We start from the raw sequence: 15,528 nt of genomic DNA on the forward strand, positions 1-15,528 counted from the left end.
TGCATCCAAACTCCTATGAGATTAATTCAACTTCCTGGTGATTCTCCAACACTTTATGTATCCAAATCAAGCTTCTTACAAAGTGATTCATCCTGGTTTGATTGGAACGACGAAGAAGCTGTCCTATTCCAAACTGGGAAACTGGAATCACCTGATTAGAAAGTGGGATAACTTCTTCATCCCAACTCCTATGAGATTTATTCAACTTCCTGGTGATTCTCCAACACTTTATGTATCCAAATCAAGCTTCTTACAAAGTGATTCATCCTGGTTTGATTGGAACGACGAAGAAGCTGTCCTATTCCCAAACTGGGAAACTGGAATCACCTGATTAGAAAGTGGGATAACTCATTCATCCCAACTCCTATGAGATTTATTCAACTTCCTGGTGATTCTCCAACACTTTATGTATCCAAATCAAGCTTCTTACAAAGTGATTCATCCTGGTTTGATTGGAACGACGAAGAAGCTGTCCTATTCCCAAACTGGGAAACTGGAATCACCTGATTAGAAAGTGGGATAACTTCTTCATCCCAACTCCTATGAGAATTATTCAACTTCCTGGTGATTCTCCACCACTTTATGTATCCAAATCAAGCTTCTTACAAAGTGATTCATCCTGGTTTGATTGGAACGACGAAGAAGCTGTCCTATTCCCAAACTGGGAAACTAGAATCACCTGATTAGAAAGTGGGATAACTTCTTCATCCCAACTCCTATGAGGTTTATTCAATTCCTGGTGATTATCCAACAATTTATGTATCCGAATCAAGCTTCTTACAAAGTGATTCATCCTGGTTTGATTGGAACGACGAAGAAGCTGTCCTATTCCCAAACTGGGAAACTGGAATCACCTGATTAGAAAGTGGGATAACTTCTTCATCCCAACTCCTATGAGATTTATTCAACTTCCTGGTGATTCTCCAACACTTTATGTATCCAAATCAAGCTTCTTACAAAGTGATTCATCCTGGTTTGATTGGAACGACGAAGAAGCTGTCCTATTCCCAAACTGGGAAACTGGAATCACCTGATTAGAAAGTGGGATAACTTCTTCATCCCAACTCCTATGAGATTTATTCAACTTCCTGGTGATTCTCCAACACTTTATGTATCCAAATCAAGCTTCTTACAAAGTGATTCATCCTGGTTTGATTGGAACGACGAAGAAGCTGTCCTATTCCCAAACTGGGAAACTGGAATCACCTGATTAGAAAGTGGGATAACTTCTTCATCCCAACTCCTATGAGATTTATTCAACTTCCTGGTGATTCTCCAACACTTTATGTATCCAAATCAAGCTTCTTACAAAGTGATTCATCCTGGTTTGATTGGAACGACGAAGAAGCTGTCCTATTCCCAAACTGGGAAACTGGAATCACCTGATTTGAAAGTGGGATAACTTCTTCATCCCAACTCCTATGAGATTAATTCAACTTCCTGGTGATTCTCCAACACTTTATGTATCCAAATCAAGCTTCTTACAAAGTGATTCATCCTGGTTTGATTGGAACGACGAAGAAGCTGTCCTATTCCCAAACTGGGAAACTGGAATCACCTGATTAGAAAGTGGGATAACTTCTTCATCCCAACTCCTATGAGATTTATTCAACTTCCTGGTGATTCTCCAACACTTTATGTATCCAAATCAAGCTTCTTACAAAGTGATTCATCCTGGTTTGATTGGAACGACGAAGAAGCTGTCCTATTCCCAAACTGGGAAACTGGAATCACCTGATTTGAAAGTGGGATAACTTCTTCATCCCAACTCCTATGAGATTATTCAACTTCCTGGTGATTCTCCAACACTTTATGTATCCAAATCAAGCTTCTTACAAAGTGATTCATCCTGGTTTGATTGGAACGACGAAGAAGCTGTCCTATTCCCAAACTGGGAAACTGGAATCACCTGATTAGAAAGTGGGATAACTTCTTCATCCCAACTCCTATGAGATTATTCAACTTCCTGGTGATTCTCCAACACTTTATGTATCCAAATCAAGCTTCTTACAAAGTGATTCATCCTGGTTTGATTGGAACGACGAAGAAGCTGTCCTATTCCCAAACTGGGAAACTGGAATCACCTGATTAGAAAGTGGGATAACTTCTTCATCCCAACTCCTATGAGATTAATTCAACTTCCTGGTGATTCTCCAACACTTTATGTATCCAAATCAAGCTTCTTACAAAGTGATTCATCCTGGTTTGATTGGAACGACGAAGAAGCTGTCCTATTCCCAAACTGGGAAACTGGAATCACCTGATTAGAAAGTGGGATAACTTCTTCATCCCAACTCCTATGAGATTATTCAACTTCCTGGTGATTCTCCAACACTTTATGTATCCAAATCAAGCTTCTTACAAAGTGATTCATCCTGGTTTGATTGGAACGACGAAGAAGCTGTCCTATTCCCAAACTGGGAAACTGGAATCACCTGATTAGAAAGTGGGATAACTTCTTCATCCCAACTCCTATGAGATTATTCAACTTCCTGGTGATTCTCCAACACTTTATGTATCCAAATCAAGCTTCTTACAAAGTGATTCATCCTGGTTTGATTGGAACGACGAAGAAGCTGTCCTATTCCCAAACTGGGAAACTGGAATCACCTGATTAGAAAGTGGGATAACTTCTTCATCCCAACTCCTATGAGATTATTCAACTTCCTGGTGATTCTCCAACACTTTATGTATCCAAATCAAGCTTCTTACAAAGTGATTCATCCTGGTTTGATTGGAACGACGAAGAAGCTGTCCTATTCCCAAACTGGGAAACTGGAATCACCTGATTAGAAAGTGGGATAACTTCTTCATCCCAACTCCTATGAGATTAATTCAACTTCCTGGTGATTCTCCAACACTTTATGTATCCAAATCAAGCTTCTTACAAAGTGATTCATCCTGGTTTGATTGGAACGACGAAGAAGCTGTCCTATTCCCAAACTGGGAAACTGGAATCACCTGATTAGAAAGTGGGATAACTTCTTCATCCCAACTCCTATGAGATTAATTCAACTTCCTGGTGATTCTCCAACACTTTATGTATCCAAATCAAGCTTCTTACAAAGTGATTCATCCTGGTTTGATTGGAACGACGAAGAAGCTGTCCTATTCCCAAACTGGGAAACTGGAATCACCTGATTAGAAAGTGGGATAACTTCTTCATCCCAACTCCTATGAGATTTATTCAACTTCCTGGTGATTCTCCAACACTTTATGTATCCAAATCAAGCTTCTTACAAAGTGATTCATCCTGGTTTGATTGGAACGACGAAGAAGCTGTCCTATTCCCAAACTGGGAAACTGGAATCACCTGATTAGAAAGTGGGATAACTTCTTCATCCCAACTCCTATGAGATTAATTCAACTTCCTGGTGATTCTCCAACACTTTATGTATCCAAATCAAGCTTCTTACAAAGTGATTCATCCTGGTTTGATTGGAACGACGAAGAAGCTGTCCTATTCCCAAACTGGGAAACTGGAATCACCTGATTTGAAAGTGGGATAACTTCTTCATCCCAACTCCTATGAGATTATTCAACTTCCTGGTGATTCTCCAACACTTTATGTATCCAAATCAAGCTTCTTACAAAGTGATTCATCCTGGTTTGATTGGAACGACGAAGAAGCTGTCCTATTCCCAAACTGGGAAACTGGAATCACCTGATTAGAAAGTGGGATAACTTCTTCATCCCAACTCCTATGAGATTTATTCAACTTCCTGGTGATTCTCCAACACTTTATGTATCCAAATCAAGCTTCTTACAAAGTGATTCATCCTGGTTTGATTGGAACGACGAAGAAGCTGTCCTATTCCCAAACTGGGAAACTGGAATCACCTGATTGAAAGTGGGATAACTCTTCATCCCAACTCCTATGAGATTAATTCAACTTCCTGGTGATTCTCCAACACTTTATGTATCCAAATCAAGCTTCTTACAAAGTGATTCATCCTGGTTTGATTGGAACGACGAAGAAGCTGTCCTATTCCCAAACTGGGAAACTGGAATCACCTGATTAGAAAGTGGGATAACTTCTTCATCCCAACTCCTATGAGATTATTCAACTTCCTGGTGATTCTCCAACACTTTATGTATCCAAATCAAGCTTCTTACAAAGTGATTCATCCTGGTTTGATTGGAACGACGAAGAAGCTGTCCTATTCCCAAACTGGGAAACTGGAATCACCTGATTAGAAAGTGGGATAACTTCTTCATCCCAACTCCTATGAGATTTATTCAACTTCCTGGTGATTCTCCAACACTTTATGTATCCAAATCAAGCTTCTTACAAAGTGATTCATCCTGGTTTGATTGGAACGACGAAGAAGCTGTCCTATTCCCAAACTGGGAAACTGGAATCACCTGATTTGAAAGTGGGATAACTTCTTCATCCCAACTCCTATGAGATTTATTCAACTTCCTGGTGATTCTCCAACACTTTATGTATCCAAATCAAGCTTCTTACAAAGTGATTCATCCTGGTTTGATTGGAACGACGAAGAAGCTGTCCTATTCCCAAACTGGGAAACTGGAATCACCTGATTTGAAAGTGGGATAACTTCTTCATCCCAACTCCTATGAGATTAATTCAACTTCCTGGTGATTCTCCAACACTTTATGTATCCAAATCAAGCTTCTTACAAAGTGATTCATCCTGGTTTGATTGGAACGACGAAGAAGCTGTCCTATTCCCAAACTGGGAAACTGGAATCACCTGATTAGAAAGTGGGATAACTTCTTCATCCCAACTCCTATGAGATTATTCAACTTCCTGGTGATTCTCCAACACTTTATGTATCCAAATCAAGCTTCTTACAAAGTGATTCATCCTGGTTTGATTGGAACGACGAAGAAGCTGTCCTATTCCCAAACTGGGAAACTGGAATCACCTGATTTGAAAGTGGGATAACTTCTTCATCCCAACTCCTATGAGATTAATTCAACTTCCTGGTGATTCTCCAACACTTTATGTATCCAAATCAAGCTTCTTACAAAGTGATTCATCCTGGTTTGATTGGAACGACGAAGAAGCTGTCCTATTCCCAAACTGGGAAACTGGAATCACCTGATTAGAAAGTGGGATAACTTCTTCATCCCAACTCCTATGAGATTTATTCAACTTCCTGGTGATTCTCCAACACTTTATGTATCCAAATCAAGCTTCTTACAAAGTGATTCATCCTGGTTTGATTGGAACGACGAAGAAGCTGTCCTATTCCCAAACTGGGAAACTGGAATCACCTGATTAGAAAGTGGGATAACTTCTTCATCCCAACTCCTATGAGATTTATTCAACTTCCTGGTGATTCTCCAACACTTTATGTATCCAAATCAAGCTTCTTACAAAGTGATTCATCCTGGTTTGATTGGAACGACGAAGAAGCTGTCCTATTCCCAAACTGGGAAACTGGAATCACCTGATTAGAAAGTGGGATAACTCATTCATCCCAACTCTTATGAGATTAATTCAACTTCCTGGTGATTCTCCAACACTTTATGTATCCAAATCAAGCTTCTTACAAAGTGATTCATCCTGGTTTGATTGGAACGACGAAGAAGCTGTCCTATTCCCAAACTGGGAAACTGGAATCACCTGATTAGAAAGTGGGATAACTTCTTCATCCCAACTCCTATGAGATTTATTCAACTTCCTGGTGATTCTCCAACACTTTATGTATCCAAATCAAGCTTCTTACAAAGTGATTCATCCTGGTTTGATTGGAACGACGAAGAAGCTGTCCTATTCCCAAACTGGGAAACTGGAATCACCTGATTAGAAAGTGGGATAACTTCTTCATCCCAACTCCTATGAGATTAATTCAACTTCCTGGTGATTCTCCAACACTTTATGTATCCAAATCAAGCTTCTTACAAAGTGATTCATCCTGGTTTGATTGGAACGACGAAGAAGCTGTCCTATTCCCAAACTGGGAAACTGGAATCACCTGATTAGAAAGTGGGATAACTTCTTCATCCCAACTCCTATGAGATTATTCAACTTCCTGGTGATTCTCCAACACTTTATGTATCCAAATCAAGCTTCTTACAAAGTGATTCATCCTGGTTTGATTGGAACGACGAAGAAGCTGTCCTATTCCCAAACTGGGAAACTGGAATCACCTGATTAGAAAGTGGGATAACTTCTTCATCCCAACTCCTATGAGATTAATTCAACTTCCTGGTGATTCTCCAACACTTTATGTATCCAAATCAAGCTTCTTACAAAGTGATTCATCCTGGTTTGATTGGAACGACGAAGAAGCTGTCCTATTCCCAAACTGGGAAACTGGAATCACCTGATTAGAAAGTGGGATAACTTCTTCATCCCAACTCCTATGAGATTTATTCAACTTCCTGGTGATTCTCCAACACTTTATGTATCCAAATCAAGCTTCTTACAAAGTGATTCATCCTGGTTTGATTGGAACGACGAAGAAGCTGTCCTATTCCCAAACTGGGAAACTGGAATCACCTGATTTGAAAGTGGGATAACTCATTCATCCCAACTCCTATGAGATTAATTCAACTTCCTGGTGATTCTCCAACACTTTATGTATCCAAATCAAGCTTCTTACAAAGTGATTCATCCTGGTTTGATTGGAACGACGAAGAAGCTGTCCTATTCCCAAACTGGGAAACTGGAATCACCTGATTAGAAAGTGGGATAACTTCTTCATCCCAACTCCTATGAGATTTATTCAACTTCCTGGTGATTCTCCAACACTTTATGTATCCAAATCAAGCTTCTTACAAAGTGATTCATCCTGGTTTGATTGGAACGACGAAGAAGCTGTCCTATTCCCAAACTGGGAAACTGGAATCACCTGATTAGAAAGTGGGATAACTTCTTCATCCCAACTCCTATGAGATTTATTCAACTTCCTGGTGATTCTCCAACACTTTATGTATCCAAATCAAGCTTCTTACAAAGTGATTCATCCTGGTTTGATTGGAACGACGAAGAAGCTGTCCTATTCCCAAACTGGGAAACTGGAATCACCTGATTTGAAAGTGGGATAACTTCTTCATCCCAACTCCTATGAGATTAATTCAACTTCCTGGTGATTCTCCAACACTTTATGTATCCAAATCAAGCTTCTTACAAAGTGATTCATCCTGGTTTGATTGGAACGACGAAGAAGCTGTCCTATTCCCAAACTGGGAAACTGGAATCACCTGATTAGAAAGTGGGATAACTTCTTCATCCCAACTCCTATGAGATTTATTCAACTTCCTGGTGATTCTCCAACACTTTATGTATCCAAATCAAGCTTCTTACAAAGTGATTCATCCTGGTTTGATTGGAACGACGAAGAAGCTGTCCTATTCCCAAACTGGGAAACTGGAATCACCTGATTTGAAAGTGGGATAACTCATTCATCCCAACTCCTATGAGATTAATTCAACTTCCTGGTGATTCTCCAACACTTTATGTATCCAAATCAAGCTTCTTACAAAGTGATTCATCCTGGTTTGATTGGAACGACGAAGAAGCTGTCCTATTCCCAAACTGGGAAACTGGAATCACCTGATTAGAAAGTGGGATAACTTCTTCATCCCAACTCCTATGAGATTTATTCAACTTCCTGGTGATTCTCCACACTTTATGTATCCAAATCAAGCTTCTTACAAAGTGATTCATCCTGGTTTGATTGGAACGACGAAGAAGCTGTCCTATTCCCAAACTGGGAAACTGGAATCACCTGATTAGAAAGTGGGATAACTTCTTCATCCCAACTCCTATGAGATTTATTCAACTTCCTGGTGATTCTCCAACACTTTATGTATCCAAATCAAGCTTCTTACAAAGTGATTCATCCTGGTTTGATTGGAACGACGAAGAAGCTGTCCTATTCCCAAACTGGGAAACTGGAATCACCTGATTTGAAAGTGGGATAACTTCTTCATCCCAACTCTTATGAGATTGATTCATCTTCCTGGTGATTCTCCAACACTTTATGTATCCAAATCAAGCTTCTTACAAAGTGATTCATCCTGGTTTGATTGGAACGACGAAGAAGCTGTCCTATTCCCAAACTGGGAAACTGGAATCACCTGATTAGAAAGTGGGATAACTTCTTCATCCCAACTCCTATGAGATTAATTCAACTTCCTGGTGATTCTCCAACACTTTATGTATCCAAATCAAGCTTCTTACAAAGTGATTCATCCTGGTTTGATTGGAACGACGAAGAAGCTGTCCTATTCCCAAACTGGGAAACTGGAATCACCTGATTAGAAAGTGGGATAACTTCTTCATCCCAACTCCTATGAGATTTATTCAACTTCCTGGTGATTCTCCACACTTTATGTATCCAAATCAAGCTTCTTACAAAGTGATTCATCCTGGTTTGATTGGAACGACGAAGAAGCTGTCCTATTCCCAAACTGGGAAACTGGAATCACCTGATTAGAAAGTGGGATAACTTCTTCATCCCAACTCCTATGAGATTTATTCAACTTCCTGGTGATTCTCCAACACTTTATGTATCCAAATCAAGCTTCTTACAAAGTGATTCATCCTGGTTTGATTGGAACGACGAAGAAGCTGTCCTATTCCCAAACTGGGAAACTGGAATCACCTGATTTGAAAGTGGGATAACTCATTCATCCCAACTCCTATGAGATTAATTCAACTTCCTGGTGATTCTCCAACACTTTATGTATCCAAATCAAGCTTCTTACAAAGTGATTCATCCTGGTTTGATTGGAACGACGAAGAAGCTGTCCTATTCCCAAACTGGGAAACTGGAATCACCTGATTAGAAAGTGGGATAACTTCTTCATCCCAACTCCTATGAGATTTATTCAACTTCCTGGTGATTCTCCAACACTTTATGTATCCAAATCAAGCTTCTTACAAAGTGATTCATCCTGGTTTGATTGGAACGACGAAGAAGCTGTCCTATTCCCAAACTGGGAAACTGGAATCACCTGATTTGAAAGTGGGATAACTCATTCATCCCAACTCCTATGAGATTAATTCAACTTCCTGGTGATTCTCCAACACTTTATGTATCCAAATCAAGCTTCTTACAAAGTGATTCATCCTGGTTTGATTGGAACGACGAAGAAGCTGTCCTATTCCCAAACTGGGAAACTGGAATCACCTGATTAGAAAGTGGGATAACTTCTTCATCCCAACTCCTATGAGATTTATTCAACTTCCTGGTGATTCTCCAACACTTTATGTATCCAAATCAAGCTTCTTACAAAGTGATTCATCCTGGTTTGATTGGAACGACGAAGAAGCTGTCCTATTCCCAAACTGGGAAACTGGTCACCTGATTTGAAAGTGGGATAACTCATTCATCCCAACTCCTATGAGATTAATTCAACTTTCTGGTGATTCTCCAACACTTTATGTATCCAAATCAAGCTTCTTACAAAGTGATTCATCTTGGTTTGATTGGAACGACGAAGAAGCTGTCGTATTCCCAAACTGGGAAACTGGAATCACCTGATTAGAAAGTGGGATAACTTCTTCATCCCAACTCCTATGAGATTTATTCAACTTCCTGGTGATTCTCCAACACTTTATGTATCCAAATCAAGCTTCTTACAAAGTGATTCATCCTGGTTTGATTGGAACGACGAAGAAGCTGTCCTATTCCCAAACTGGGAAACTGGAATCACCTGATTAGAAAGTGGGATAACTTCTTCATCCCAACTCCTATGAGATTTATTCAACTTCCTGGTGATTCTCCAACACTTTATGTATCCAAATCAAGCTTCTTACAAAGTGATTCATCCTGGTTTGATTGGAACGATGAAGAAGCTGTCCTATTCCCAAACTGGGAAACTGGAATTTCCTGATTTGAAAGTGGGATAACTCATTCATCCCAACTCCTATGAGATTAATTCAACTTCCTGGTGATTCTCCAACACTTTATGTATCCAAATCAAGCTTCTTACAAAGTGATTCATCCTGGTTTGATTGGAACGACGAAGAAGCTGTCCTATTCCCAAACTGGGAAACTGGAATCACCTGATTAGAAAGTGGGATAACTTCTTCATCCCAACTCCTATGAGATTTATTCAACTTCCTGGTGATTCTCCAACACTTTATGTATCCAAATCAAGCTTCTTACAAAGTGATTCATCCTGGTTTGATTGGAACGACGAAGAAGCTGTCCTATTCCCAAACTGGGAAACTGGAATTTCCTGATTTGAAAGTGGGATAACTCATTCATCCCAACTCCTATGAGATTAATTCAACTTCCTGGTGATTCTCCAACACTTTATGTATCCAAATCAAGCTTCTTACAAAGTGATTCATCCTGGTTTGATTGGAACGACGAAGAAGCTGTCCTATTCCCAAACTGGGAAACTGGAATCACCTGATTAGAAAGTGGGATAACTTCTTCATCCCAACTCCTATGAGATTTATTCAACTTCCTGGTGATTCTCCACCACTTTATGTATCCAAATCAAGCTCCTTACAAAGTGATTCATCCTGGTTTGATTGGAACGACGAAGAAGCTGTCCTATTCCCAAACTGGGAAACTGAAATCATCTGATTAGAAAGTGGGATAACATCTTCATCTCAACTCCTATGAGATTTATTCAACTTCCTGGTGATTCTCCAACACTTTATGTATCCAAATCAAGCTTCTTACAAAGTGATTCATCCTGGTTTGATTGGAACGACGAAGAAGATGTCCTATTCCCAAACTGGGAAAATGGAATCACCTGATTTGAAAGTGGGATAACTTATTCATCCCAACTCCTATGAGATTATTCAACTTCCTGGTGATTCTCCAACACTTTATGTATCCAAATCAAGCTTCTTACAAAGTGATTCATCCTGGTTTGATTGGAACGACGAAGAAGCTGTCCTATTCCCAAATTGGGAAACTGGAATCACCTGATTAGAAAGTGGGATTACTTCTTCATCCCAACTCTTATGAGATTAATTCAACTTCCTGGTGATTCTACAACACTTTATGTATCCAAATCAAGCTTCTTACAAAGTGATTCATCCTGGTTTGATTGGAACGACGAAGAAGCTGTCCTATTCCCAAACTGGGAAACTGGAATCACCTGATTAGAAAGTGGGATAACTTCTTCATCCCAACTCCTATGAGATTTATTCAACTTCCTGGTGTTTCTCCACCATTTTATGTATCCAAATCAAGCTTCTTACAAAGTGATTCATCCTGGTTTGATTTGAACGACGAAGAAGTTGTCCTATTCCCAAACTGGGAAACTGAAATCATCTGATTAGAAAGTGGGATAACTTCTTCATCTCAACTCCTATGAGATTTATTCAACTTCCTGGTGATTCTCCAACACTTTATGCATCCAAATCAAGCTTCTTACAAAGTGATTCATCCTGGTTTGATTGGAACGATGAAGAAGCTGTCCTATTCCCAAACTGGGAAACTGGAATTTCCTGATTTGAAAGTGGGATAACTCATTCATCCCAACTCCTATGAGATTAATTCAACTTCCTGGTGATTCTCCAACACTTTATGTATCCAAATCAAGCTTCTTACAATGTGATTCATCCTGGTTTGATTAGAACGACGAAGAAGCTGTCCTATTCCCAAACTGGGAAACTGGAATCACCTGATTAGAAAGTGGGATAACTTCTTCATCCCAACTCCTATGAGATTTATTCAACTTCCTGGTGATTCTCCAACACTTCATGTATCCAAATCAAGCTTCTTACAAATTGATTCATCCTGGTTTGATTGGAACGACGAAGAAGCTGTCCTATTCCCAAACTGGGAAACTGGAATCACCTGATTAGAAAGTGGGATAACTCATGCATCCCAACTCCTATGAGATTTATTCAAATTCCTGGTGATTCTCGAACACTTTATGTATCCAAATCAAGCTTCTTACAAAGTGATTCATCCTGGTTTGATTGGAACGACGAAGAAGCTGTCCTATTCCCAAACTGGGAAACTGGAATCACCTGATTTGAAAGTGGGATAACTTCTTCATCCCAACTCCTATGAGATTAATTCAACTTCCTGGTGATTCTCCACCACTTTATGTATCCAAATCAAGCTCCTTACAAAGTGATTCATCCTGGTTTGATTGGAACGACGAAGAAGCTGTCCTATTCCCAAACTGGGAAACTGGAATCACCTGATTAGAAAGTGGGATAACTTCTTCATCCCAACACCTATGAGATTTATTCAACTTCCTGGTGATTCTATAACACTTTATGTATCCAAATCAAGCTTCTTACAAAGTGATTCATCCTGGTTTGAGTGGAACGACGAAGAACCTGACCTATTCCCAAACTGGGAAACTGGAATCACCTGATTTGAAAGTGGGATAACTTCTTCATCTCAACTCCTATGAGATTTATTCAACTTCCTGGTGATTCTCCAACACTTTATGCATCCAAATCAAGCTTCTTATAAAGTGATTCATCCTGGTTTGATTGGAACGATGAAGAAGCTGTCCTATTCCCAAACTGGGAAACTGGAATTTCCTGATTTGAAAGTGGGATAACTTCTTCATCCCACCTCCTATGAGATTAATTCAACTTCCTGGTGATTCTCCAACATTTTATGTATCCAAATCAAGCTTCTTACAATGTGATTCATCCTGGTTTGATTAGAACGACGAAGAAGCTATCCTATTCCCAAACTGGGAAACTGGAATCACCTGATTAGAAAGTGGGATAACTTGTTCATCCCAACTCCTATGAGATTTATTCAACTTCCTGGTGATTCTACAACACTTTGTGTATCCAAATCAAGCTTCTTACAAATTTATTCATCCTGGTTTGATTGGAACGACGAAGAAGCTGTCCTATTCCCAAACTGGGAAACTGGAATCACCTGATTAGAAAGTGGGATAACTCATGCATCCCAACTCCTATTAGTCACTAAACAGTCTAGTTTTGTCACTCAAATTGTCAGGAATTTTGTCACAAATCAGTCTTAATTAGATACTTATATTTTGTCACGTATCCGTCACAATTCTTCACTAAAAAAACATCACAAATCCATCTTAATTAGCTACTAATTTAGATGTAAAAGTTATAGTGATTACTTTTATTAAATTGGTCACAATTTTACGGTATTATATTTATATCTATATATTTTTTATTTTTATAAATATTCTGTAAATATTAGCTATATTAAACGTACTTCTAATAATTATTTTTCCAAAAAAAAAATCTGATAAAGACAAATTATTGAAAATAAAAATTCCATAACATTAAAAAATTATAAATATAGTTTAAACTTGAACAGAAATTTAAATGAAAAAAAATCATAGCAAGTGAATAAAGCAATTAAAAACCAATAAAATAACACCAAAAACCAAAACCAGAAATAACACCATAAGCCACACTAGTTTGTGTTGAAGCAGAAAGCCTCCACAGCTTCAATTCGTTTCTTAAGGTCTTCATACTCATCATGACTCTTTTGCAATTCAGCTTCAAGCTCTCCCACTCGATGAGTTATTGTTCCCACATCTGCAGTACCTAGTGGAGAACCCGTCGAAGACTCTAAAGGCATTAAAACACCTCTTTGGAGTGACCCAAGTCCAAATACACGACCTTGTTTTGATGTTCCAACAATCTACAAAAAAATCATGTATACATAAAAGCAATAAAACAAAATGTCTAGAACTAAAAAACTAAAATATGTATTCTGTTTTGGTCGAAAACTAAAATACCATGTATAAAACTCAGAATTTAGGGCAAACAAATTCAAAGTGAAATAAAAGTTTAAGCTCTTACCTTAGAATAGATTTCATTTTTCTCTTCAAGGGTGAGATTGTCTATTGTCAAATCCTCTCCACTAGAATTTTCCATTTCAGACAAGCGTTCTTGAACACATTCATCAAATTTCTCAGCAATTAGCCGAGCTCTTTCATCAACATAAGTTCCATCAGATTTCTGGTGTGTTTTTTTCAGCACAGCAATGAAAGAAGAGTCTTCATTGTTTGCCTCCTACAACATAACATCAAACAAAGTAAGGTAAACTACCAAGTTTTTAAAAATGAAATATAAATGTTTTTAAAAGTAAAAGATGCATAAATATTACCAAAACATCCTGAACTTTGGCATAAGAACGTGAGCCTGCTCTGTGTCGGTGTACACCTAAACCATCACGTCTAGATAGACGAGAAGCGCGAGCTTTCTCACTTTTATCTTTGGCCTTTGATGTTCTCCAATACTCAGACATTACCCTCCAGTAATCAGACAAAATCCAATCAGGTTTTTCTCCATTTGACTTTGCGAGACTAACCATTCCTTTGAGACGGGTAGCGGCAAGTTGATCAAAGTTTTCTTTAACAAGATTTCCAATTGAGGCATCCCACTCAAATTTAGTCTACAAATTATATGATATCAAATGGATAAGTATATAAACGTTATATATATGATATCATTTAACATATGTAAAAAAAATACATCAGATTTATATACCATTCAAACTCACCTGAAAGGTTGAAAACCATGCATCTTTATAAAACGGTGGTACTTTTTTCCAGCTATACCATGGTCCTCTAAAACAACCTTCAATGATCTTTCGAACACAAGTTGATACTTCAGTGTTGTTTTTGAACCTGTTGTATATGAAACAAAATTATTTACTTATATTATTTACCTATAAACTGTTACTTACGAAAGTGTATTAAAGAGGAAGAGCATACCATTTAGCTCCATTTTGTCTAGCTGGGTGGAGTACACGAACATCACGTTGTACAGGAACATGTGCAACTTCTTCCCTATTCTCAACTGGTTCATGGTTTGCAACATGTCTTTGGGCACCAGCAGCTTGAGAACCAGAGGGTTGGGTAGTTGGTCCTGTCCCATAAGAACGCCCGCCTGATGTCATTGGTGGTCGAGTCATCTACAATGGGAAAACATAAAATGATCAGTTCATGTATTGAAGGTTTACAGTTACCAAGGATGCTCAGTATACATATCGTATTAATATCTAAATGATAAGAATACAAAACCAACTTCTCTTTTCAATAATTAATAAAAGATCGAAAGTGCTTCTGACCTTGAATAAAATATAATTGTATTATAGAATCTATTAAATTTATCTAAGAGCACAGTTCTAAAGAACTTTAAATAATTAAATCCAAAGATTGTACTATTGTTTAAAGAATTGGTGAGCACACGATTCAAAGCAAACATTGATAACGAGTTCTAATCTTTCAACCTATACGAGTTTGATGATATATTACAAACAAGAAACCCATAAATAATAAGAATTAACGGTGAGGGGAAAAAAAACCTTGGAACACCACTAGAGAGGATTTCTGTGAGAGAGTAGTTTAGTGCTATAATTATGACGGCTAGTTGTGAGGTTACTTATATATTAAGGAGAACCGTAGGGTTTTTGACGTCTTAATAGAATATTTAATCAATAAATAAGCATATTTTTTTAATGGGGATTTTGGCAAATTTTTATGGCGGTATCTTATAATTTCAGAATGCCGCTTCTAATGATCGAAAGTTCCAAAATTAACTTCTGTATGTAGATTTGTAATAAATAAGTAACTTATTGTATTCAAAAATAAACTAAAAATCAACATAAA

At 38.3% G+C, this 15,528-nt stretch overlaps 1 protein-coding gene across 1 annotated transcript; it reads right to left on the reverse strand.

Annotated features, from left to right (window-relative positions):
* Positions 1–12,874: 12,874 nt before the first annotated feature.
* LOC117131111 lies at positions 12,875–15,310 on the reverse strand. The gene is made up of 6 exons (XM_033283527.1): positions 15,225–15,310; positions 14,632–14,831; positions 14,418–14,544; positions 14,022–14,309; positions 13,715–13,927; positions 12,875–13,553 (listed from the first exon to the last, which is right to left on the reverse strand). The coding sequence occupies exons 2-6, from the start codon at positions 14,829–14,831 to the stop codon at positions 13,323–13,325; spliced, it is 1,059 nt and encodes a 352-aa protein (XP_033139418.1). The 5' UTR covers positions 15,225–15,310; the 3' UTR covers positions 12,875–13,322.
* Positions 15,311–15,528: the final 218 nt, after the last annotated feature.

This window comes from Brassica rapa, unplaced genomic scaffold (assembly GCF_000309985.2).
Source record: "Brassica rapa cultivar Chiifu-401-42 unplaced genomic scaffold, CAAS_Brap_v3.01 Scaffold0854, whole genome shotgun sequence".
Lineage (NCBI taxonomy): Eukaryota > Viridiplantae > Streptophyta > Magnoliopsida > Brassicales > Brassicaceae > Brassica > Brassica rapa.